The sequence below is a fragment of the Propithecus coquereli genome, unplaced genomic scaffold (genome assembly GCF_000956105.1).
Source record: "Propithecus coquereli isolate 6110/MARCELLA unplaced genomic scaffold, Pcoq_1.0 Scaffold77, whole genome shotgun sequence".
Lineage (NCBI taxonomy): Eukaryota > Metazoa > Chordata > Mammalia > Primates > Indriidae > Propithecus > Propithecus coquereli.
The window spans coordinates 8,874,542-8,902,082 of NW_012153840.1; the positions used below are offsets into that span (position 1 = coordinate 8,874,542).

Sequence of the window (27,541 nt, forward strand, 5' to 3'; positions counted from 1 at the left end):
TTCTCTTAAACCTAGTCCAATGAAGTGATGCAACTCAAATCCTCCAGCTCCAGGGCCTTATCTCTAGGTCTCAGTTCTAAGAAGGTCCATTTCACTATAAACTAACTGAGAAGTTACTGTTTTTACTTGCGCACCCCAACCACTGTAACAACGCCCCAGTAAAGACAGCCATCAGCAGACAGGTCTTTTGAGTGCCACAGCTCAGTCCCCAACTAGCATATTCAAGACCAAAGTAAATGCTTCGACAGACTGCTTGGAGTTGCATAATATATTTGAGACTCAGTGAGTTGGAAACGTGAATCTTTTCTTCCCTAAGGAAGTTGGACGCAAAGTTCAATTAACTATTTCTGAGTACCCCCACCAACTTGCTAGGGATCAGTCAGTATCCTTACCACATTTTCCTCCTAAAAATCTGGATGCTACCAGAGGAAAAACAATGAGGATAAAAGTAGCTAACCAAAGTTTAGGTTTCTGCAAATACCTCTATCTTAACAGATTTGTTTCCTAACCCCAAAATGAACACTGAAAACAGAAAATGTCCCTGTCAGACAGATGCTACAGATGAAATCACAGAAGATGAGATCTAGCTCTCAAGCCCGGTGCGAGTGAGTTCAAATTCAGTCGCTGGCAAAGGGAGGCAAAGCTGTCGCACTGGCCCCAGCAAGGAGGCAGACCACCACTGGTGAGCTCCTCCTATGACCAAGAACACTAGGAATATCACCTTTTCATCTCATCTAGGGGAGCTGTGAGAACCACTTTCATGTCCTTCTTGGGACACAGACTGATTCTGTTTAAGTACAGCCATTCTGTGAATCCCCAGATTTCAACTTTCAATCCTAAAAGGCCAGGTTTAGAGCAGTGTTTTCCAAACACTTACAAAAAACAGAGGGAGACGTTAACAAGGACTTCAGGACCACCTTCTAGGCAACCAGTTCCGCCAGGTGAGCGCTCTCCATTGGGCACTAGTAGTCCTCAGGGCTCCTCTCCCATATTCCTGTAATCATGACTATCTGTGCTCGGACAGGTATTTCTAGCTGCTGGGAACACAGCTGAGGAGGAAACAGACAAGGTCCCTGCCCTGAAGGAGCTAGTAGGGTGGGGAGGAGCTAAGGGAAAAAAAAAAGAAGAAAAAGACAAGAGACCATTTCAGAGAGTAATAAACGCTATGAAAAAACAAAACTGCCACATGGTAGAGTGACGGGAACTCTATCTTCTATCTGTCATCAGGCCATCTGGGGAGAGTCTCTCTGAGGAGACAACACCTGCAGTGAGATCTGAATGGCACAAAGGAGCCAGCATACAAAGATGGGGGCAGGGGAGAGTGTCCCAGGTAAAGGAAACAGCTAATGCAAAAAAGAATCATACTTGGTGTGTTCCAGATACGGGAAAGGTCAATGTTCCTGGAAGGAAGGGCAAATGATGGGGAATGAAAGAGAAAGTAAGGGCCAGATCACCCAGGCTGATTCCTGGAGTATACTCCAACTGGACGGAAAGTCACTTCGGGTTTAAGCAAGCTAGTGACCTCATCCTATTTACATTTTTAATAGATTACCCTAGCCCCTGCATAGGGAACATATTGCAAGGGGAACAAGACTACAGGCAGGGAGTCCAAATAGGAAGATGTGACAGATGTCCGAGCAAAGAAAAGGAGGGTGGCTGGGACTAGGTGGCAGCGGTGGAGATTAGGCAGTGCGGATATATCTTAGAAGGAGAACAAAAGAACTTACAGAAGAATGAGATGTTTGGGAGGAAAAAAAGGGGCACAATCAAGGATACTCCTGAGCTTCTGGCTTGAACTACTGATAAATTCGTGTAAGTCAACCCCAGTCTTCATTTTCCCAAAATTCTTCAATGCTCTTTTCACCAACATAGAACTTCAACCCTCACCAGACATCTTTTAACAGTTGACAGAGAAAAACTGCACCCTGTCCAAAATAGCAAGGCAGATTTAAGTGTTAATACTTACAATCATGCTTCAAAATGAAAGGGTGGTAAGTTCTGGCCTACATGCCCGCTTGGCGTCAGTAAGAAGCCTGTCTGAGCTGTTCTCCTCCGGCGGTGACCTTGCCCTCCCTACTGGAAAGTCTCAGTTTCCTGGCTTTGCAAAGACCCTCCATCTGAAGCAGCTGCTCACAGAGCATTTTCAGCTTCCTTTTACCAGGCTTTAAAAAAACAGATACTTTTTCTACCCTGAGTTTGTCACCATTTAAAATGTTGTGCTAGTTAGCAGTAATTATGTAAATGCAAGCCACCATTTCTATTTTTAAAAGGAAACCCCATTTAGCATTCTTATACCCTGAAATGTTTAAAATAGCTAGTCCAGTGATGTTTCATTTTATTCAAAGTGTTTGTGTAGATTTAAATACAGGTTCAGCAGAAACCAAAGCTAGTCAAACATTTACTTTCTATTAAACATCTAAATCAGAAGATTAAAAAACTATTTCACATTTAACAGAAAGAAGCCGTCAAATCAGCATAGCAGCAGCTTCGCTGCATTTACTGCCAAGCAGGGCTGATGTCTGAGAGGTAATCAATTCAGGGAGGGAGGGATGGATTTCTTTAAACTCTTCAAAAAGGGAAAAATACATTTAAGCAAATCTTTTAATTATAGTATCTTCCAAAGAACCTACAAAGCCTTTATTCTTTCCAAACCTAATGCTTTTTAAAGGCAGCTTTTGCCCCTTAATTCCACATGAAATATTCAGTATAGCATAATTAAATTTTATTCCATGCTATTTTTACTGGGTTCACAGAAATAGAGGGTGGAATCATCTTTAAAACAAACTTCCCAGCAACTTTGCTTTCACAGTGAATGGCTGGTTCTCAAAACTGAACTAAAAATGCAAAACCTACTCCAAATGTCTACTGCAGTTCAGGGTGGATGGTAGATATAAAAAAAGAGGCTCATTCATGTCACGCCCAACCTGCAAATAAACAACTGTCCCAATTGTCTGTTTACTTACTTGTGCTTGCCATAAGGGACCTCCAGACACGGATCTTCATTTTCTATGTTTAAATACTGGAGGCTGTTTTATTTTTTAGTGTGAATCTATCTTGTGGGTAAAGAAAAGAGAGAGGGAAACTGTCCATCTATGGCTGAAAGAAATTAGTAATTTGAATAAATATTGGGATAACTGGATCATCTATGTATGTGGGGAGTGGGCTTAATGTTTCTGGACATTTATGTAAACTCTACAACCAAAATCTTAACCTCTTTTCCAGTCAGGGTCAGTAAACTACAAATGCACACTAGCACTCCTCTCTCTCAGACTGGCAACACGGATTATAGTCTAATACTAAAAGAAAGAGGAGTGTTAACAGTTCCTCAAGTGGTCCACAGTGAAGTTCACCATCCAGCAGAGCCAAGAATTAGTCTCACCCTCCAAGGATCAGCAGCCCCTGATGGAATGTAAGCCTGTGACAACACACAACATGAACGAGAAGCTAAAATCTTCATTTTGAATTCTGCAAACCTATCAACAGGGACAATCTCAGATCAATGGCTACCCAGCCTCTCATTCCAGCCAGACAGTCCCATTTGTTTTACAACATCCTAAAAGCATCACATCTGAAGAGAGCAACCAAAACGGCAACAAAGATTTTTATCACATGACACCTGAGACTGTGGCTAAGGGGGCAGCGCACCCACCCACACTGAAAAGGCCAGAAAGGCCAGCAGGAGGTACTCCCAATGCTGCTCCAGGATCCCTAGGCGCCAGGCTAAAACAGACAAAGCTTAAAAAAACACAATGGCTCTTTAATGAGGCTGTTAGGACTTCAAAAGATTAAGACATATCTTAATTCACATATTTGCCTTTGGCTTTGTAATGTAGATTCACCTCTGTTATTGATTAAAAAAAAAAAAAAAACACCTACCAAATATACTGAAGTGGTCATTGAGACTTAACAATCTGAGACTAGGTGCCACTACAGCCACCAGCACATGGCTTCTCTGAACACGTTTTCAGTAATGTTACCTGAGATGCTGTTAGAAATGCAAACCTAACCAAAAATGAGACAAACAAACCTGGGCATGTGACAACAAAATTTAATTTTTATACCACAGAAACAGATACTAGAATTTATATAAAAGCATCTACCCCCATCATATTTGCAAAAAAAAAAAAATTACGTGGGAGACTCATTTCTGTTTTCGGATTGGATTTCAAGGTTTCAATAAGACATTCTGCTAGCTTCTCAAGAACCTGGCCCATTTATCACTTTTTCAAACTACATCATCTTCTCATTCAAATATCTCAGTGGCTCTTGTAAAAAATATGTCACACATGCCTCTACTGTCAAGGTTTATCTCTAGCACAATATGTAACCCACAGATCGCAAACAAGATGACGCCTCACAGAAGAGGCCAGTTACCCCAAGCCTGCTAACGGTGCTAACAGTGCCAACACAGAGCAGGGCACACGCTGAACCACCGGCGTGCCCAACCCTGGGTTTCCTCTAAAAGGCGCAGTATGGTGAGATCTTGTTAAATCAAGCCCAACAATGCTGATTTCATAATACTCAGGACAGATCTGGGCTGAAATGAAATAGGGAAGTTGTCTATCAAGTATTAATTATTATGCATATTAATAGCATAAATAAGATTGCTGAGGTAGAGTTTAGCCATTTTAAAAGGAGAACAAGAGTATGTGCAAACACTTCTGACTGCAGGAGTGCCATGGGCAGGCCCGGACAGGAGGTCCTCACAACTGTCTGTAGAATGACTCTCAGGGTTTCCGACTCTAATTACTGCCACGTAGTCTCCACCAGGTCACTCCTTGGCCTCCCTTATTTCTTATGGGTTCACAAAAACGGAGGGAACAAAGTCTCCCTGCTAGCCTCTCAGGGTTCCTAAGAAACCAAGTAAGATGCTGTCTGTGATATCATTTTCTTAAACTGCAAAAGTTAATAAAATATGAGTTGCTACTATTTTTCCATGTAATAATGTGATTATGTATTAAAACTAGCCAGCGGATTTTATTAATAATTGGGAAGTTCAGTAAGTTTCTTTTCTCATTTCTGAAGATAAGAAACTTTTGGGGGGTTATTATTATTTTTTAAGATGCAGGTGCTTCTGCCTTGACTTAAATTGTAATTGCATGAGCAGTAGCTATGAGATGGCAAAGTGCCTAATTGAATACTAATGTAAACTGACTACCTCGTGTTTCCTTAGGTTGCACAGCTCATTAATTGCGTGAAGATGGAAAGGAGGTAGGTGTTAAGATCCTGGGAAATCACAGGCAGCTACTATTCTAATGCCAAATGGTCACAAACAAGAGCAAGGGAAAAACAGAAGGGTGGTCTGGAAGCAAATGCCACATCCACAGTGGAATTCAGGGAGTCAAGGCAAATGTTTCAGTCTTAACAAAGTGCTAAATAAGCAAACCAAATTTGATCCAAGTTCACGGGGATTATACATGAAAAGTTACCAGAAAACTCAACAGTATAAAAGTGCGGCTTGCAAAAGAAACAAGGTGAAGAATATACAGGCACTCAGAACTCTTTGCAACTTTGCTGTAAATACGAAATTATTCTGAAATAAAGTTTATTTTGATAACCTTTTAAATTAAAAAAGGAGGGGAGGGCTCACCTTCAAGGAAGAGAAGGAAACATGTCTTTAGTAGCAGTCCGCACAGGTCAATTTCTCAGGACTCTTATTAGACATACCATTTCATCCTCACAACTGTCTCTAAACATAGGTTTGAAACATAGGTTAGAAATCATCCCTATTTCACAGCTAAAGAAACATGTGAAAGACAAAATGACTTTACCAGGGCCCCACAACTTTTCAGAGGTGGAGGTGGGATTCAGTTCCCGGTCTGCCTGATCCTAAAGCCCAAGAGTAACAAAATCTGGCCAAGGGGCCTGCCTGGCAAAGATGGGCTGCCCTCCAAGGAATACCAAAAGCGAAAACAAACGCCCACCAAAGACTAATGCACCAGAAAGCCTCCCACCAAGCTGTGCCAGTGAATCACCAAAGGTCATCATGGAGTCTCCTTCCTTAACCCAGGAAGTGACATGGTCTCCCTTGAAAAGGTGAGTTAAGAGATGCCTCTAAAAATGGATGTCCTGGTTCCTCATGGCAAATCTTAATGTTGGTATACCTCTTACAGCAAGTCTACCTTAAACTTTCTCTCATCCAGAATTTCACTAAGCTGCTGGAGAAAATTCGTAGTAAGGCTGTGATGGAGTCAACTCCAGGGCCATGGCTTCATGGAGTAAGAAAATGACAAGCACCAAACACAAGAAAAAATATAAAATTACAGATGGGCATAAACCAACTACCACGGGACTTTTCAAAACCTACCAAAAACAGAAGCTATCAGAACCAAGTACCTAGTGGCTCCTCTTTAGAAGAGTCATCTGAAGGCTCCTGGTCAGTCCCTCTCTGCCTGATGTTCCCCATGTGCCACCAGAGGGCACTAATTTGTGGAATGTCACACATTTTAAACTGCAGGAATGTTCAATGAAAACCAGATTTCAAATCAATGAAGTGCTAAGTATGTAATTTTGGCAGTGCATTAGCATTTCTTGGTCACAAATTCCAATTTAATTCCATAAAACTTAAAGGTACATGCATGTAGCAGCAAGATATACTAAAAACAATGCTATCAAATCTTCAGGTTTATGAAAATAACATAAAACTAAGAACGACACATTTGCTCCTGCACCTTGGTCACAGGGGCTGTCATCTAGATAACCTGTCCCACCATCGTTTACATGTACACAATGTAAGAGCACCAAGAAAAACATTATGGTTTCCTCCTTGCTTTAAAAAGCCACTCTTCATTAAATTAGAAGTGGATATTCACCATAATAAAATTATAGTGCAGTTTATTAAGCATGATTAAAACATGATTTAATCTTTCATACTACAATCCTTGTAAGAATGCTATTTGTAAATAGCAAATATTTACAAGTGCTCACGTCTTAGGTTACTATTCTAAGCACATTACACTTATTTAATACTCAAAACATCCCTCTGAGAGGCTTTAAAATTTCATTTTAGTAAAAAGTTCAACTTTGTATTAATATTTCTTGAATACAATCAAGAATTTTTCTTTTACATTTGTATCCTCTGCTGATGATTTATTCGTCCACAGAACTATAAATACAGATTTGTGAGTTTGCCTCATTAACCATATTTTGCAATTATTTCTTCACCCCAGAATTCACACTTCTTATACTTTCATGGGAGTATAAGATTACATAATCAAAATAATACAGCAGTAAGTTTAACGAAAAATGTATTATGCCTGGAAAAGATTTTTGGTTTTACTTTGCTTTGTGGTACATAAAAATCTGGCCTTTGCTTTTCACACTCTATTTAAAAGGAATTGAAGCATATTTACTGATTTGATTTAAAAAAAAATTGTAACTTCTTAATGCGAAATAAAATTCAAGTTCAAGTGGACCTTTTTCTTGATTTTAGTTTATTTCCTTCAGTGTGTAATAAATAACCAAACAAAATCTGACAAATAAAATACACTATACCTATAAAGAACTCTGACTTCTTTACAATTCGTCACAAGTTACACCTACAAACAAACTCACTTTGAGATAACAGCCTACATCACAGGATACTGTCTCCTTGGTTTTGTTTCTATTCTTTGTTATGGGAAAAACCCTCCTCAAAGGTTTTCAAGAACAATATTGGTATTCTGGCCTATGCCAACACACAAAGAAGAAAGACGGAGTAACTGTGGCATCTGTGAAGGTAATCTGGAACAAAAGTACCTCTGTTAGTATTATCTAAATAACTGCCTCGAAGTTCCCTCTGTATCTTTGTTAATGCCCATCTGATTTAGAAAATATTTTGATTTATCTTGTTTACTTAATGCCAAAATTTATTATTTTAAATTACTAATTAAGAAAACTTAAGTATTGGCCTATTTTCTACCCTCCTACTTTTATTTCCCAATGTTTCTTTCTAGACTGTTGGGAGGCATCTTGATATTAAAGTACCCCAGAGACATGACTCTTGTTTCCCCTGCATCTATGTCTTCTATTTCTTCAGGAGACATGCATACCATAACACATAAAACATTTATAATTTGTAAATCCAAAGTCCTGATATGCTCCAGCTTCTCATAGCACCCTGGACTAGGCTGCCAGTTACTTCAACCACAACAAAAGTTTGGCAATTACTCCCAAATTGTCACTGCTTTATCATTTGAAAAGGTATATACAAAAGGCAAGTTAAAGGGAAAACATTCAGAAAGGATGCAATGCTAGTGACCCACACATTCAATCAACAGCATTTATTTAGACTACACCATCCCAGGCACTGTCCTATGCACTGGAGATACACAGGGTTAGATAACAGGCCCTGCTCTCATGGAGCTTCCATTCTGCAGGAGACAGATGGTAATCAACAGGAAAATATATCACCGCTGGGGTAAGTGCCAGCAAGAAAGATAAGCTTGCTGAGGGGACAGAGGGTGGCATCACAGGTGGTCATGGAGGCCTCTGGACCTGGTGGCATGTGGACAGAGGACTGCACCCCAGGGCTGGTCAGGCCGCAGAGCTGCTTCACCCTAACACCAGATGAGGCAAGGGTAGCTCACTTTAATCTGCTTCATGTTTAGTGACATTCGGTTCAAATTAATTTGGGGTTTTGAGAACAATTAATTCACTAATAGAATTGTCTCGAAGCCAGATATGGGACTGGCCAAGGATGGTAAAGCTCTCCCTACGATCCTGCCAGCTTTCACTCCAATGTGTCAGCCCTCACAGCTCCAGCTCTGTGGATCCCTCTTCTTGCTGCGCCCATGAACAAGTGTGTGGTGAGAGCCTGAAATAAACAGGTGTAAAATGGGTCAAAACCATCGCTTCTATTTCTGTTTTTAACTGAAGAAAATTTGCCCCATTTCCAGAGGCAGAAAGAGAAGGAGACATCTGGGTAAAGGCAAACTAAAGTATCTACTAAATACATATATATTTATATGCACATGTATATATTTAGCCCACACACACACTATACACATGTATATACCCACACACATCGGACTTCTTCCCCTATGATAACTCGAAACTGGGTCTTGCGCAATTGGCCTTTTTGCAATCATTACAGCATAACTTTCATTGGATTATAAATTGTATCTTTAAGAGGCCACAAAACTTTTTGAAAGGATCAAATTAAAAATTAAAGGTTCAAAAATGATGAAGATTCAGATTCAACTAATTTTAGAAGAATTTGTTTTACTTACTATGCATATTCAGCAAACTACTTAAGTTTTTTGTTTTGTTTTTTTTCTAACATAGCATCCCAGGGGAGTCATTATGTACAATCAGCTCTCTAATTCAGATTAACATGTCTAAGTACATATTGATACAACAGAACACAATGCTCTAAGAGGCTCCCCTGGTAGAGACTATTTGTTGAAGCATAGGACTAAGAAGGTGGACTTCCTAAAATCAATTCCCAGCACTTCCAATTGTTACTTCCTATGCCAGTTTCCTAGGTTAGGAAAATACAATATTTCAACAGGGATACTGCAAGTTGCATGAGTAAAAGGACTAACACTTCCTAATTAATGTAAGACCCTAACAAGCCTCAGGTGACTTCTACAATGGCCCTTTAAATGACCAAAATGCACACTGATGCAGAAAGGGAAGCCTCAGAAGATCTGTTCTTACATTTCCCTCCCCTCACTCAGGTACTATTGTGGGAGAAGAGTCAAAAAGGGAGTGATTTTAGGTAAAACCCTGAACATTGTGCTTATGAGTCTTACAGGGCAAGCTGAGAGCATGTGTGGGGTGGGGTGGATGCTATAATATTTCATTTGTTTCCCCAGTTTGGGACTTATTTCCAACCAAACCTCAAATCAGCTGAATATAAGCATGACTGTTTAGTTCCAGCGGATCAAGGTAAGCAAAAAAGGACCACCACATACAGGCATGTGTCCAATGTTCAGAGGCCACTTTCACAAGCCTAGAATATGGTACTAAAAAGGGCATGTCATAAAAAGGAAAGAGCTGTGGGCTTCTTACAAAGTACTCATGACATTTATGACCTATTTCCCTAGGAGTTATTCAATTAAATAATTAAGATACAGGCCGGGCGCGGTGGCTCATGTCTGTAATCCTAGCACTCTGGGAGGCCGAGGAGGGCGGATTGTTTGAGCTCAGGAGTTCGAGACCAGCCTGAGCAAAGAGCGAGACCCCGTCTCTACCAAAAATAGAGAGAAATTAATTGGACAGCTAAAAATATATAGAAAAAATTAGCCAGGCATGGTGGCGCATGCCTGTAGTCCCAGCTACTCGGGAGGCTGAGGCAGAAGGATTGCTTGAGCCCAGGACTTTGAGGTTGCTGTGAGCTAGGATGACGCCACGGCACTCTAGCCCAGGCAACAAAGTGAGACTCTGTCTCAAAAAAAAAAGATACAAAAACAACAAACTGAAGATTTCAAAGTGATCAAATGTAAATTACATTTTTTTTTTTACATTAAATGTGAGCACCTCTGGAATCAGACAGCAGCTTCCGACTTGTTTTCCATTGCTCTTTGGACATTTGTTTCTGCTACCAAAATTTTAGACCTGTACAAACAAAAACAGTATTTATTCTTCTCTTTCTCCAAGGCAGTTATTAAGTTCACCTTTTTGGCTTGAAGGCGCCTTACCCCACCTCACATCCCCCATCCATCCACCCACCACCACATGTAGATGCTAGGCTGGGACCTAGGGAAACAAAAACAAGGGAGGCCCAGCGCCTGGCCCCATGGAGCTCCCAGGTTAGTGGATTAAAGACATCTACGAAGATCAATTACAACATACTGTGGCAAAGGCCCTCAGAGGGACATGGGAAGCAGTGCCCAGGATAAGAGTGAACCAAAGCACAGGCTGTGATGAACATAGCCCAAGAAAGGGTGCAAGGAAGAATGGCATCTGGGCTGGCCTTTAGAATCTGTCTGCCAAATCAAGCAGAAGTAGGGAGGAAGGGCTGGAGTAGAGAAACAGCAAGTGGGAAGGGTCAGAAGCATGAAGGGCCCACACACCTAAGGAGGCCAGGAGGCAGATGACATGCAGCTGGGTGGGAATATCTGGTACTTGATCAGGAAGGGATGGCGGCTTGCTATTCCTCTACTTTCACCTCATCTATATCCAGAGGTGAGAGCTTCAGTTTAATGAATCTTTTATTAGCAGAGACAAATCCAAACGACCACAAAAAGAACCACCAGAATGGTGGCGTGCATGTGGACTCTGTACCCAGAGAACAAGGGGGCCAAGTGCTTGCCTACTACAGACAACTCGCCCTGTCAAAGCTATGCTGGCTATGCTGGTTAAAGCTTAAGTTTCAGCAGTAAATTTCTGAAGGAATAAATAAATTACAAATGTTGTACTTTAGATTTTTTGAGCATTCTAGTGAGCTAGGTCTAAATAAAAAAAACAATTAAAAAATGTCAGAACACTCACTGTCCTTGTCTCCTATATTTTACACATTGACCTTCACTTTCAAAAAAAACTAGAATTTTCTCTGTGTCGAATTAATTACACTAACAATGCCTTTAAAAAGCTAATACTTCTTAAAAAGCTAATATTGGGAAGCATGAAATGAATCAAACATTTATTTTCCTTCTTATTTGAAATCATGAAAATGTAACAGAAATAGAGGGTTTGTGCCAAATTCTATGAAGAGCCCTTTCTTAAAGACAAGCAAGGGAGATTGATATATGCACAATTTGCTCTCATGTTAAAAAAAAAGAAAAGGTAAATGTAACTTAATAGTTTTGTAAATGGGAGATGGGGAATCTATAAACTATAAATACAGTTATTTTATTTTTTGTACATTTTTAAGAAAATAAATATTCATAACAGAAGAGTAAAAAAAAAAAAAAAAGCTAATACTTCCATATAACATGTGTTATAATTTACAAGTGGCATCATAAAATAGCTTTTCTTTTGTTGGGATATATCCCAGTCCATTCGTCATAAAGATTTATGGGTGAAGGGGTGACTTTGTAAGCAAAACATCATTTAGTGGGGAGAAAAACCTCAAAACAAGCTGCAATAAAGCCATTAATGTTCTTTTAATTTCTTGCTTAATTTCCAGTTCTTGGTATCCATACACTTTCCCATCAGATGGAAACATTTTAATTAAAATACAGAGTGTTTAAGAAAACTTATATAATGAGTAAACGTTCATGATTACTAAATAGTATTTACTGAGCTTTCTTCTATGTGAATACAATGATACAGAAAGGAGAACATTTTATTTAAAGGAGAGTACAGTAACACAGTGACAAACCATATTCTCTACGAGGCTCTTAGGAGATTAGTAAAGTCTGGACATTGACAAGCTATAGACTATTCAGATCCCTCACTCCTGAGACTTTAGGTACTACAAAATGAACAAGTAATTACTCCTTCAATATACAAGGCATCCAAGAATATAAGGTTCACAAGCACATGGCTCAAAATAGGCTTGTCTTCCTAAATATTGGGACTTGTAGGATTTTTGAGGTTAATTTTTGAGACTTTTTTCATTAATCTTAATACTGCAGGAAACAAACTAAAGGGAACTGAAAGTAAATTTAAACCTAATAAAGGTACAGAATTGAGGTATCCATTTACCTTTTCCTTGGGGCTCACATGAACAGCACGCATTATCAGTATGAAAAGTAGTAAGAACGTGTGTGTTGCTGAGATGTTCCTGTCTGCTCTTTCAAAACATTTCACTTTTTCCTGGCCTATAAGGCTAAAAAGTATCTTTCTGAAATCATTATCAAGTTTTACTAATCTTTAAAAACACATCGATGGATTGAAACCAAACAAATACATACACACACACACACAGAGAGAGAGAGAGAGAGAGAAGAGAGAGAGTGAGTGTTAAATTCTCTGCATTGGTAAAAGGCTCCCCACATCTGCCCTTTCAAAAGGTCAGCCGAAGGGCAGGCAGATTTTGTATGTTATTGCCTGTATCATGTGGGACTATTTCAAACGTACTGAATGTTGGCTTCTGCTGGGATTCAAACACATTTAGGATTGTTAACTAGAACTAACAGCATTTGAGGAATTTGAGGATTATGCCTAAATCAAAACAGACATCTAAAGACCTGCCAAAATGAAAATAAAAAACTAAATGATATTTTTTTTTCTGGCAAAAAAAAAAAAATTGTCTGTAATGACTTGCTTACATTGGGTTAATATCTTCAATAGTGACTCAATGAAAGGCCTTCTGGATGAAAATAAAAACCCAACCAAAAAGCTGCCACTTGCAGAAGAATCTGTCAAAATTATCAGTTTGTGTTCTGATATTTTACTGTGACTCAGAAATCTTGTCCCCCAAACCTACGATTTTAGGAGGTACCACTTGGACTTAAAATGAAGCAACAGCAATCCCTCAGAATCTCACAGATGTTTTGAGAAGTGGGACAAGATCCCAGTCAAGAAATGCTGGCGGCCGGGCGCGGTGGCTCACGCCTGTAATCCTAGCTCTCTGGGAGGCCGAGGCGGGAGAATTGTTTGAGCTCAGGAGTTGGAAACCAGCCTGAGCAAGAGCGAGACCCCGTCTCTACTAAAAATAGAAAGAAATTAATTGGACAACTAAAAATATATAGAGAAATTAGCCGGGCATGGTGGCGCATCCTCGTAGTCCCAGCTACATGGGAGGCTGAGGCAGAAGGATCGCTGGAGCCCAGGAGCGTGAGGTTGCTGTGAGCTAGGCTGACGCCACGGCACTCACTCTAGCCCGGGCAAAAGAGTGAGACTCTGTCTCAAAAAAAAAAAAAAAAAAGAAATGCTGGCTTGGTGGGTCGCGGGTTAGAGTAGTGACCACTGAAGCGCCCACCTTCTGTCAACCACCACGGCCTCCCCTCCTCCTCTGCAAGCTTCTCCCTCATAAGGAGTCATAAGTTTTTTCAGATCCACACAGACAGTCCTTCATATACCCTGGCCTCTCCGTTCCTTGACCCACTTACCCTCTGATAACCTCAGACTACACTCCATGGCCATCCATGGCTGCCCAGTACGGCAGCCATGAGCCACATGCAGCCACTAAGCGCCTGAAATGTGCCTTGTCTGAATGAGGATGTGCTGGAAGTATAAAATACAACTCTAAAAGACTTCGTATCAAAAATGTATAATATATCTCAATAATTTTTATATTGATAACACATCACATAATTTAGATAATAGGTTAAATAAAATATATTACTAAAATTTCACTTGTTTCTTTTTACTTTTTAAAACTATGGCTACCAGAACATTAAAAAATTGCACATGTAGCTCATCTGACACTGCTATTGGACAGCACTGCCTTAGACCTTGATATAACCCTAACTGCACCCCTCCATGCTATTAATTTCAAGTGCCCCACTCTTTGACTATCCCAATTCTAAAAATTCCAGGATCCTACTACTTGAATCCACTGACCCCACAAATTCTTACTATCCCTCAGCTCCTCATGCCTCTCTTTTGCTCCTTTCGTGGCTTAGACTACACGCTCTATCATCACATCGACTCTTCTGCACAATGCTCAGCTCCCTTATTCCTCCTCCCTCCACTGTACTTGCCTGGCAAAATCCTAATCCCAGGTTAAATCCAACTTCCTGCCCTCTGCCAGCCTGCACTTAGGCTGCAGAAAATGGAACTCCTTCAAAGCACCAGCTCTACTTCCTGTCCTCCCACTTTCACTTAAACCAGCTGGAACAGGGCTTCTATCCCCACCATTTCACTCATACAGTTCTTATCAAAGTCACCAATGACCTCCATGCTGCCAGATCCACAACGAATCCTCAGGCTGTATCTTGCTGTGAAACACATGCTTCTAGGACACCCCTCTCCTGTTTTCCTTCTCTGGCTGAAGGAAACTCTTCTCATTCTCCTTTGCTTCCTTTTCTTACCCCTTTCCCCCTGAACGCTGGGTACCCCAGGGCTCCATGTCTGGACTTCTTTATCGTACATTCCCTACAGGATTTCACCCAGTCCCCTAGCTTAAAGAACCACCACTCCCTGGCCACGTACTGAAAATTCAAAAATCTAGCTCCAGCCTTGGCCTCTCTCTGAGTTACAGATTCAAACACATGACTGCCTATTCAACACCTGACATCGTAACCCACGTCCAAAACACAACTCCCGTATTCTCCCCTCCTCCCCAGCCTGCCGCTCCCAGGGTCTTCCCAATCTCAGTACAGGGGAATTGCATTTTTCCAGTTACTCAGTACAAAACCACTGCCACCATCCCTGACTCTACTCTTCCTGTTTGAATATACTCTGCTCTTCCTTCGAAACATACCCACATCTGACCACTTCTTACTGCCTTGGTCCAAGCCACCATCAGCTCTTGCAACATTTCCTCACTGGACCTCCACTTCTATCCCTATCCCCCAAACCAGGGATCAGCAAAATTTTTCTGTAAAGGGCCAGATAGTAAATATTTCAGCCTCTGCAGGCCATATGGTCTCTGTCACAACTACTCAATTTCGCTGCTGCCGCTCGAAAGCAACCTCAAACAATACACAAATGAATGAGTATGGCTCTATTCCAATAACATGGGAACTGAAGTAGAGATTGAAATTTGAATTTCATTTAATTTTCACGTGACACAAAATATTATTCATTTTTTTTCCAACCATTCAAAAATGTAAAAAGCCTTCTTAACTTGCTGCCTATCCAGAAACAGGTGGCAGGCCAGATGTGGCCTGTGGGCCGTGGTCTGTTGACCCTGCCCTAGACTATTCTCTGCACTACATTTGAAGTGATCTTCTTCATTGTGTCTTTTTTGACGTCAAAAATTCTCAGATGGCTTTCCTTCCCATTCAGTACAATCAAAAGACTATACTACGACCTGCAAGACCCCACAGGATACCGCCCCTGCCATCTCACCTCCTGCTTCCCCACCACACTCACTGTGCAGCGACACTGGCTCCTTGCCACCCTCTTGATTTCCCTTATGCTACTGCCAAACCTGCACCTACCTTGGGGCCTTTGCTTTTGCTGCTCCCTCTGCTTGCTGCTCGGAACTCCCACTCCAAATATCTACATGGTTCACTACCTTGTTTCCTTCAGATCACCTTATGAGAGACACCTGCTCAAGCACGCTCACTAAAACAGTGTGCACCTGCACACACACAGACATCTAGGAACCCTTTACACTGCTCACCTTGCTTCACTGTTCTTCATCACACTTACTATCACTGACATTGATCTCCTTATTTAGAAACAAACAGTTTTTTAACAGAGAAATAAAATAGCATTGTGTATATCAACATGAAATCTAGAGTTAGAATATCTGGGGTGGAATGCCACCAACACCACTCATTAGCTGTGTGACACTGGGTAATTTAACTTCTCTGTATCTCAGTTTTCTCATCTGTGAAATGGGGGTAATAATAGCACTTACTTCCTCAAAGTGTTCTGAAGAGTGAATGAGTTAATAAATGCAATTGGCACATATAAGCACTCAATTACTGTTACTTATTTATTTTGTTTGTTTACTGTCTATTGCCCCTCTCCCCTAATCAGAAAATAAGCTCTTCGAGAGGAATGGCTTTGTTTTGTTTACTGCTTTATTTCAGATGCCTATGACAGTATGTAATACTAGGCATTCAATAAATATTTATTGGCCGGGTGGGGTGGCTCACGCCTGTAATCCTAGCACTCTGGGAGGCCGAGGCAGGTGGATCGCTCAAGGTCATGAGTTCAAGATCAGCCTGAGCAAGAGCGAGACCCCATCTCTACTAAAAACAGAAAGAAATTATCTGGACAACTAAAAATATACATATAGAAAAAATTAGCCAGGCATGGCGGCGCATGCCTGTAGTCCCAGCTACTCGGGAGGCTGAGGCAGGAGGATCGCTTGAGCCCAGGAGTTTGAGGTTGCTGTGAGCTAGGCTGACGCCACAGCACTCTAGCCAGGGCAACAGAGCCAGACTCTGTCTCAAAAAAAATAAATAAATAAATAAAAATAAATAAACATTTATTGAACAAATGGAGAAATAGTTCAATTTAAGTTACTCTGGAGTGAGCAGAACACTCCACCCGCCTCCCGTCATCACACAGATATCAGGTAGGGCAAAAGTTTTCTTAAAACCCACTACAGAAAGAGAAATAAAAAGCCTACCATTCCAGGTAAGTTTGCTGATGTGTCTCCTCAACTGCCACTCTGAGTAACAGTAGTTTCACTTCATGAGTAAGAAACTTCCTACAATCTAAAATTGTGTTGTATATTCAAAGGTTACATGTTCAGGTCTTAAACCAAATTAGAGAAGAAATAGATTTCATAGTGAGGCTCAAATTCTGCATGTAAAATGTCAACTTAATACCTAGTAGCACAATTCTGGTCTTAGAATATTTTCTGAACACAACCACAAAAGACTATTTATTCAAAGTAGCTTATATTTAATTGACTTCTTCTAAAATCAAAGAACATCTCGCTAAATAACAGAAGTCTTCCCCAAGCCAGAAGGTGATGGACACATTTCCATCCACCTGTGAGACACAAACTTCACTTACAGAGCATCACAGATCTCGCACCTGGGTTTGGCATGTCTCCTTACGCTTATACACACATATTTCTCTTAGGGTGACTGAGTTTTGATTTATAGATGATATTAAGTTAAAATACTTTCAGGCTCTACCATTTTATGACACAGTCTTTTAACATGAAGATGCTTATATATGTCCCAGTGTAATGTGGGCTTTTTTTCAAGTAGAAACTCTACTTCCTTTAAAAGAAGCACAGGGATGGAGTAAGGTCACCCACTGTTCAGCAAAGTAGAAAACTACTCTCCTAACCTCTAAACTAAAACACTTCACTCTGATAAAAGAAATTAACGTCTTCAGTACTGGCTATACCAGGTAGAAAATGAATTAGCGAGATGTAGGTGGCAAGAACATACCTGTTATCAACCAGTATGTAATTCGGTTGTCCAACTGCCTATCTGCACCAAGTGCCTGAAAATTGTGTGCATGGCTAAGTAAAGGATTATGAAGAAGGGTATGAAACTGGGGGTTACTAAATGGGTGAATCCCAAGAGGTTAAGGAGCTGAGGACCTCACCACCTACCCACCTCCCTGTACTGCTCTAGCTTCCTGCTGATGCTGACATAACCAGAACAAATATCTGGGGTTCGTGGGGGGTAAGATCTGAGATAAGTCATCTTCTGTCACCCTCCAGGTGATTTTTTTTTTTAATTCTACACCTGATTGACTATTAAGGTCACTGTGACATGGCAGAGAAGACCTGAATGAGACAGGTGGACACAAGTCACATCTCAAGTGTGCATTGCTTTATAGTGGCAAAACCTGAAAAATCAGGATAGTGCTCTCCTTTACTATTGTATTTAGCTCATGATCCTAAATAACACTTTGTCAGCTTTTGTGATCTAGCACAAAACCACATGCCTTGTGATCTACCAGCTGGGCTGTGGTAATGCCCTTGACTTGAGGCTTAAAAGCTTTGGTTGGGATATAACTTTTATGTATTGTCTTTCATTTAAAACTGCAATGATTATCCTTGGATCTGGCATCACACAGAATGCTGCTAAAATTAGATGATGGTTAGTAAATAAGACTGCCTATCCCCTTTGGTGCACCACCATGAATGCTGCTACTCTCGGCTTTGCTTGTTTGCAAGATCGAAAAGCCACGGCTGTTTGGTTTACAGGATGCAGGGATAAGAACCATCTGCCTGGTCTGGTATTTCTTTAATTAAAACTTTAATTACAGATATATCTCTGCAAAGATACGTGCAGTCTGTCAGCTCCTGTTCTTAATTACCTGTGCTAATGAGAAATGAAAAGAGAGTTAATGTTTGCTGAGTGTCTACTATGTGCATGAACTTGTGTCAGGTGCGTCAAGGTGAACTAGAGCAGGAAAAATAACCCACAGTCAACCTTAACAGAGAGTTTCAACCTTCTACCAGTCCTCTCCCCACTGTCACAAAAAAGTTACAGTCAGTTAGGTTTCTCCTTTGGAAAAATGAAGGGCCAAGAGGAGTAAAATACACAAAAGGACCCACACAGAAGACAGAAGAAGATTTGGATATTCAAACCTGAATTAACAGAAGTTTTGTGGCTGCTATACGTGATAGGCTAACGTGGAATATTTCTGAACTCACCTAAAGATGTGTGTGCAAAGTAGAAAATCTAGTCTAAACCCTATGATTCTGAGGTGTGTCACACAGCACCATGGTAACCACAGCCACGGTTGCCCAGGGAAACAATAACCACAAATGAGAACAAACTGGAGACGTTTTCCGTTATTTCCTGACTGTGCAGCAATTTTGTTGCTGACTTCTCCTTCATTAACTCCCTTTCTGGCTAGAGCAGATTTTCATTGAGGAATGACAAAAATATCTTTCCCCATACCTTCACCATGTGTTTCTTAGTCTACTCAAAAGCTTCAAGCAGGGTTAGACGCCATCAGAACAGACTTCAGACACCTAAGGCAGCCCGCTCAGTGGTACCGAGGCCAACCTGACGGCGTCTAGGGCACACACAAAGCTTCCCTGCCTGCACACTGAGCAGGGCCTATCCGGCTGCCCTCAAGTTCGCCCTAACCTTGTACCATTTGTTTCCATGGGGGGATGAGGAGAGGAATGCACAAGGAGGATGGCTCTATTTCTCCAGTATTTCTAGAGGCTGACAGTTAACTGCAGGTAGCTATCTTGTCACCTTGGCCCTGTCCTCCCCGCCCCAACCCACACTGGGTTAAGATGACAGAGGAGAAGGCGGCAAGTCTGGACTGGCAGCGGGCAACAAAGAAGCACCTTCCCCTCTCAGGAGTGGGTTCCTCATCATGAAAAACAGAGTCTAGCCCAGATGACCTTGGACCTTCCCGCTCTGAAAACTATGCAGCAGATAAGCTAAAAGCTTGATCTATGTGGCCCCTAGAACGGTCCAAGTCCGTCCTATTGCCCAACATTCTGTACTGGTCTGAAGCTGAAGCCTGGTGTTTCTCAATCTATCTGGATTCATGATGCTAAATTAGCTAAGATTTTCAAGATAAACCACTCAAGTCAGGGTAGATGATCACAAACAAAATCTGACAATTTTCTGTCTAATGAGAGGGTAGTGCCTACTGCTTTGAAAGACAGATACCAAGACAAATTAAGAAATGTCCATTTGAACACCTACTATGTGCTAGGCACCTGGAGGACTTCAAATACTTTGCAGTCTGATGACAGATACACTGTAAACATCTGGTAGATGGATGGAAGAAAGAGAAAACACAGGAGGAGAAACTATGGAGGAGGAGATGAGAGGAGAGAAAGGAATGGAAAAATACACGCATAAAAGAGAAGAGAAAAAAGAAAAGTAAACAAGAATGAGAAAGAAAGCATGGTCTCTCCTTCCTTTGACTCTGTGACTAGGTTCAAGCCTGGTTTCCGAGGTGGTCAGATGTGTACCGCAGAGGACTGTACTCTACAGAGTGGGTGGCTGGGACTTTTCCCACAAAAAAGGTGCTGATTATTGTCTGCTGCATGACTAAACTGGCCCACAAAGACCCATTTTAACTTACAATGTACCCAACTATAGAATAAATAGCACTGGCCCACATTCTAGAGGCACAGATCTGTATGTGCACAAATTATTCACCTGTTTTTTTTCTTGTTAATAAACTCCCTGTATCTCTAAACCTATCAATCAATGATTCTCTGCTAGAACAAGATCAGAGTCTTGGGGTGGAAGTGGGGGTTTAAAAAATCCATGTTTTGGCCGGGCGCGGTGGCTCACGCCTGTAATCCTAGCACTCTGGGAGGCTGAGGCGGGCGGATTGTTTGAGCTCAGGAGTTCGAGACCAGCCTGGGCAAGAGCGAGACCCCGTCTCTACCAAAAATAGAAATAAATTAGTTGGACAGCTAAAAAATGTATAGAAAAAATTAGCCGGGCATGGTGGTGCATGCCTGTAGTCCCAGCTACTCAGGAGGCTGAGGCAGGAGGATTGCTTGAGCCCAGGAGTTTGAGGTTGCTGTGAGCTAGGCTGATGTCACGGCACTCACTCTAGCCCAACAGAGCCAGACTCTGTCTCAAAAAAAAAAAAAAAAATCCATGTTTTTTAAAAGCTGCACAAGTGATTCTGGATGTACAGCCAGGGTTGAGGAAGTCACTGCTATAGAGTCCCAAATATATGAGTCCTACATACAGTGCCACAGCCTTTCTGGTAATGGAGGTGCTGGACTGTTGGAGCCAGCTGCATTGCATAAGGCCTTCCTAAATTATGGTGCTGTTATGTTACAAGGGCTGATGGCTGAGGAAGGATAATGCATACTAGCTGAGGTCCCTGCAACCAAAATGGCAGAAGTGTTTGTTGTGAGTGGTTCAGCCAGGTTCACAGCTCAATGCACAGTGGCAGTGCCATGAGAAGCATGGCACCTGGATCTAAGTGCCACTTCTGCAATTTGCTAGGGTAGGCGCCTGGGAGAGTTTATTTAACCTTTCTGAGCATCAGCATTCACATGTGCAAAATGGGGTTAACACACCACGTACCTCCTAGATAAATCTGCATGACTTTTATCTATTTCCCAGTACGGAAAGCACTGGGATGAGTATGTGGCAAGTATTCTTACACACACAGGGTAAGCAGTAATATCCCTTCCCCCAGCTCTGCTTAAGAGGACACTGAAACCTCACACAGCCAGGTAAAAACCTCTAAACAGTTCAACACTCTGACTCCTTGAAAGCTAGCTAGATAGCTTACCAAGGGTAAAAGAGAACAAGTAAGGCTAACTAGGTAAAAAGTAGGTGGGTCTCTCCCTCAACTCTCTTTCCTTGTACCTCCACAGCCAAAAATAGCTAACACAAAAGAACCTTTCTACAAAGTGCTAAGGAGCTCTTCACGATCTAAACTAAAAAGTCCAGATTTAAATTTACACACCTGAATTTGCATCTGTTTTAGAGGTGCTTAATTACCATAAAATATTCAGTTCCTCTCTAAGCAACCACGGGTCTCTAAGTCAATGTTAGAAGAAAAACGGGGGAATTTTTAAAAGTATAATTTTCTATAAGGTATAAGCCCCCCTCAAAGGGTTTTTCTGTGTGTGCAGGATCAGCCACACTCCGTGGCAGGTGCTGCTCTAAGTACTTTGCGTACATCAATTCGGCTAAAACTCACCATGATCCTTTCAGCGGGTACGATTATTATCAGCCCCAATTTAAAGAGGGGGAAACTCAGGCACAGAGAAGTTAGGTAATTTGCTGTAGTCAGACCACTTGCAAGAGGCCAAGGTGGGATTTGCACAAGGCAGCCTGGCTCCAGAGCCCATGGCCCTGGCACCAGGGGGTTCACTACCACTACCTCTCAGCACTGCCAACAGCACAGCTACAATTTGAGGTTCAGTTTCAAAAGCACCTTTCTTCCGAATTCCCAGTGTGCTTGTCATACAGTGTTTCATTTATCCTCCCACCCTAAAAAGCAAGTAGGAGACATACAACATCTACATTTCATAGAGGATAAAACAGAAGTAGCACCAATGAAATGTTTTACCAATTCCTGTGTTTTAAGCCAAAAAACTAATTTCGCTGTTTTTACATCAAGGTGAAAGTCTTTTGAAGCCTTCGTTTATTTCAGTTGTGTGACTACCTTAACAGATGCCAATGACATATCCAAAGACCTTGCTGGTCCAAAGCAGGTTTTCTGACTCTCAGATGACAATGAATCATGCTTACATAAACAAAATCCATGTGGCTTACAACCTACCAGAAAGTACTAAATACTAATCAAATATGCAATGGTCATTGAAAATAAGTGTTAAATGTGTCCATGTATTAGCTCTCTTAGAAAAATGAGGTTGTCTTAAAATGTATTAAGCAGAAAATCTTAAAGAAAATCTAACTGATATAATTGCAAAATAAAATATGAAAATAAAAACATTTCTGCACCTATTAATGGCTCTTCAGCTCCTACTGGACTTAGGAATAAAGTACCGTCTACCTCACGAGTAGATGGGGGCCCCAGGGGAGTAGATTCTGTGAACAGGGAGTGTGACTCTCCTGGGGACTCCCAGGGGTTGGCTGGTACAGGGCTGCTTGAGCAAGAGGAGTGGAGCCGACAAGCAGTCACAGTCCCTTGCAGGCCTGTGACTCTACACAACAGCCACTGAGTCAGACACCACTCCTTTAGTGCTGGAAGGACATGGCATCAAAGGAACAAATAAAGGACACATTTAAGGCAAAAAAAAAAAAGTCTTTCGGAATCTGTAAAACATTCCAGTACAAATGTTTAAAAAAAAAAAATCACCTTAAAATTCAAGGTTCAGCAAGTAAGCTGCTCCCGACTACTGGGCTATTTATAATCACAGGAGCTTTATAATCATTGGATATTTTACCTATCTGGATTTCTCGGCTCTGATATTTTGCAATTCTGTGAAAAGAAAAAACACCTAACAAGCCAAAGGCAGCTTTCCAGGTATGTAGGTAAAATAGGCAAAAACAAGCTCGGGAGCCTAAGCAACTGTTCACAAGAGTTCCGATCGCCATTGAACAGCTAACCACGACTAATTTTAATCTGTGGTTCTAATGAATGATATAAACTTTTATAGGTATCAACAAAGCTCAGAGAGGACTTAAATCCATTTCAGTGCTCATTTAGCAGCTTCAGCTGTGTGCAATTAAAACATCAGCATTAAATGTTAGAGAATAAAATAATGAGACACTTAAAAAGTAATCTGTGCTTCAATGGGCCATGCTGAGAGAATTCACATGGTTTGTTTTTTTGTTGTTGTTGTTGTTAAAGAACATGATTTCTTAGGAATATCTTGCCAGTTCAAAGAATTAACTCAAGTTTGATTTTTGTTTCTTGATTCTGGTTTGTTTTGCTTTTGATTAAGAATTTTCTGAAAAGAGGAATACAATTAAAAAATGCATTATTTGGAAAACAGTCATAAAATAACATATGCCATAAATCAATCTAGCATACAGACCACCAGAGCTGTTTAACCAGGTTTCATCAGAGATAAAAGTACATTTTTGGTCACGTTAAAATTGCTTATTCTTAACTTATGCCTCAAAGAAATAAAATATTAAAGGAGGGGGAAAGGTGAATTTTGGTAATGAGACAACTTTGTATTCCTCTAGCCCTTAAATGAAATTAAGTCTAAGCTTTTTCTCCTAATAATATTTCAGAATATAAAATATAATCTGAGGAAGTAGAATGTGGCAACTGAGAGTGATAAATTCAAGCTGCTGCCATTTTGGAAAGAAAGACAAATTACTCTGCAAAGGAAGAGGTGTGTGGTGACAGTGAGGGGGTGTGTGTGTGTGAGGGTAAGGGGCAGTGGTTTGGGAGCAGGGGAGAAGGTGTGGGTATTCTGGGTGTGTGTGAGTTATATATAAACACCAATTTAATTCAGCTTTTGCAAAACATGAATAGAAAAGGAAATATACTGCATGGGGAAATGCACTCATTAAACTTAAATTTTAAAAGGATGAAAACACAGATTACACTTTATTTTAAAAACTGAAATGAATTTTAATACAGAAAATGAAGACAGCATTTTGCAAATTTATCACTCAAAGGGGATATCTCTATTTGAGGAAATCAGCGTGTTACACTTTGAGAGATGAAATGTTACAGCTTGTACACCAAAATTAAAAAATGAAATTAAATTAAAAAATGAAATGGTTACCAAGGTAATGCAGGTCAGGGGATCAAAGGTGAAGGGTCACACATTATTAAAAAGAAATCCAAAAGGACGGCTGCATCATGATCTCTGCAAAACAAAGGAGCTCCAGTAAGTAAATCTAGTATCTCCGAGAATTTAAAATCAAGCTCTTGAAAAGAAGACTCCACTGTAATTGAACACGGTCATTCCTGATGCCGTGCAGAGCCATTTTTATTTAGGTACAAAATCACATTTTAATTACCTGTTACCAACAAAATTTTTGTAAAAACTTAACCATTCAATCATATTAAAACCCAAAATATTTCCAATTTAAAGTGACTGGGAAGTACTGTTATTTCCATTTGACCCTACAACCTGTTTTCTGGAAATGACAGTGTTTGATAAGTTGCCAACATATCAGAAATCTAATTTGGTCACAGCATGGTAAGTTTTTTTCCCTCTCCTCAAGGAATGAGTTCCAAAATTGAGTTTTTGCAAATTTGTTTCAATTGAAGTAGCTGCATAAAATTTCCATTATTGGAACATTTAGTATAACAATGTTCTAGAAGACAGCAATAAAGTGATACATGATAAAATAAATCGTGTAACTATATCTATTAAGATCTGTTCTCACATTCAACTTTCACTGCACAGGGGGAAAAAAGACATTTTAAGCGAAATAACTTGCTAGTTCTACTGGAATTACACAGAACTAATAGAGGCTTAACACAAGGACAAGGGGGAAAAGTATGTGACAGGCTTCATTTCTTCAACAAATATTATTTATTCACTTTTCCCATTAACAAACTAGTTTATGTTTTTAAAAAGGATAAAAAGAGCTACGCTTTTGTTTTGAAACATGAAGCTACCACCTAAATCATGACGAACTTAACATCACAGCAGTAGCAAGCACAATCATTAATAGTTACAGTAAACAATTTCAATATTCATTTCACTAGTAAATAAAATAAGTAGTATCATAATACAACAATAATCTTTAGAGCCTGCTCTCTGAAAACTTAGCAGGCTATGTTCTCAGATTTCAGGATCCAATTTCCTCAGTGCTTACTGGACAGCAGATTCTAAAAAGCAATGTCGATGATGGCCTCAGAGCATAACCAGCCAAAAGACCCTCGTTACCATTCTCTTTATGAGATTCCCCCTGGCCATTTCCACTTCCATTCTCCCACTCAGCTTTGCCCCACAGAATCTAACATTTGAGTTAACCTTGTTAAAATCAAACTCCAAAAATACTTACATATTAAAATATAAACAACTGTCCAAAAGGACTTTATTAAAAGGAACAGGATATTCTTTCAAGTAGCTCATGGCAATCAATAAATAAACAAACTATATAAATGCCAGGTTTTTGTTCCCTCTGATTAGGTTTTGTCAAAATAACTTGCAGAGCTTCATGCATTGGATATAAGCGTTATTAGTGCCTTAAGGCCACATTTGTAAAAACACAGTATCTTTCTTTAAGTTGCATAGCTACTGAAAAGTAAACTAGCATTTCATTTTTCTGGAATGCTCATCTCACGTAAAGTCTGCCACATATGTGTTTGTTGCTGGGAGGCATGCAAGCAATTCTGAACACTATAGAAGGAATCAATACCCCATCTAAACAATGCATACGTTGTTTTAGTAGCATCATTATTTAGACCATTTCAGCATGTTTGCAATAAAAGGCAAGAAGCCAGCAGTGTAACACTAGTCGAGTTTTGTTTCCCCAAAATATTTTGAACTAAAAAGGAGAAAGGGTAGCCCTATTCAGATCAAATATCTCTATGTACCTCCTTCATTACCAAAACATGGATTTACTAAATAACAATCTAGTCTTGACAATAAGATAACAAAGTACTTGTACATACTTTTTAAAAGTCTTCTAAATCATTTTTAGAATTCACCAACTCACAAAACACATTACCTCAAATTTTCTACCAGCCCAGGCCCTGCCAAAATGTTCAGGCACCAGACTGCTTGAACATGGTGTATCTCCAAGCAGTCAGGAACTAATTTTTGAGTACATGAATATTACGATGAACCAAATTCCCACAAACAATTCCATGGGGATGAAGTCAATTTCCCCACCTAAATACTTAGAGGTTCTGACAAAATGACTTTGAATGAAATTGTGCCAATATAACAACATTTGAGATGATTTAAAAAAAAAAAATCTACGGAGGATTTTAGCTAATTTTTTTTGAGCTTGCTATTTGGAGAAGGGAAGGTAAAAGCTACTAGGAGTTTACCATGTCTCTCATAATCAAGGAAACTGGAATATAATTTAACAAGTAAAAGAACGTTAGAAGCCAACAAGGGGCAACGCAACCTTAGGGAGCAACTGATTCCACTGTAACAGTGACAACAAAGAACAGCTGATCCAATCTGTTTGCCAAGGCAGGTATGTGGAACACACAGATATTTCCCACAGAAACAACGCTGTAAACCGCAATTATAGTTGACGCCTGTCTATTTAACCTGAAAACTGTTACAGTGACAGTTCTGCTCTAAATTCTTAGAGGTTACTAGGCCTGAATAGCTTTTCCCCCATCAAAGAGGTGGCCCGAGTTTTAACGTTGGATACGAACCTTTCTCTTTGGAACCTCTTGCCTCTTGGCCTCACTCCTAGGCCACAGACAGCAGTGTCTCAGGACCAAAATTACCCATCTTCCTTTCTCCTCCCGAAGCCTCCCTTTTCTTCAATAAGGCCCCCAGTCAGCTAATGACTATGACTGGGCAGAATATACCAGGGCATGAACAGACTGAGGGGTTTTCATTAACAAATAAATCCCCAGCTGGGTGAAGTGCAGGGTATTTTTACATCGAAGGATACAGAGGCTAGTCTACCTCAGGCAGACTTGTGTAACTAGTAACTGGACTAACCAGGAAATGCTCAAAGATCCTAACCAACCCCCAAAACTTTATGAGTTTTACATACATGCTATCCTTAATCTAAAACTGGAAAACTACTCTACACTACCATATTGTGAG

The 27,541-nt window shown here is 40.4% G+C and overlaps 1 protein-coding gene across 3 annotated transcripts in view; it reads right to left on the reverse strand.

Annotated features, from left to right (window-relative positions):
- The window catches only part of CAMTA1 (calmodulin binding transcription activator 1), an 858,502-nt gene that overhangs the window by 750,095 nt on the left and 80,866 nt on the right, over positions 1-27,541 (reverse strand). Inside the window, exons 4-6 of one of the 3 annotated variants that reach the window (XR_001138237.1) lie at positions 24,572-24,655; positions 10,462-10,539; positions 8,632-8,794 (exon numbers count right to left, since the gene is read on the reverse strand). The exons of 1 other annotated variant lie outside the window; for it this stretch is intronic. Coding sequence is in view for 1 of the 2 variants with exons in the window: in XM_012662627.1 (XP_012518081.1) it covers positions 24,647-24,655 (9 nt within the window). In the remaining variant the exon portion in view is untranslated. Of the gene's footprint in view, positions 1-8,631; positions 8,795-10,461; positions 10,540-24,371; positions 24,656-27,541 lie in introns of those variants that run through there. One more of the 3 variants, XM_012662627.1, reaches the window with a different exon arrangement.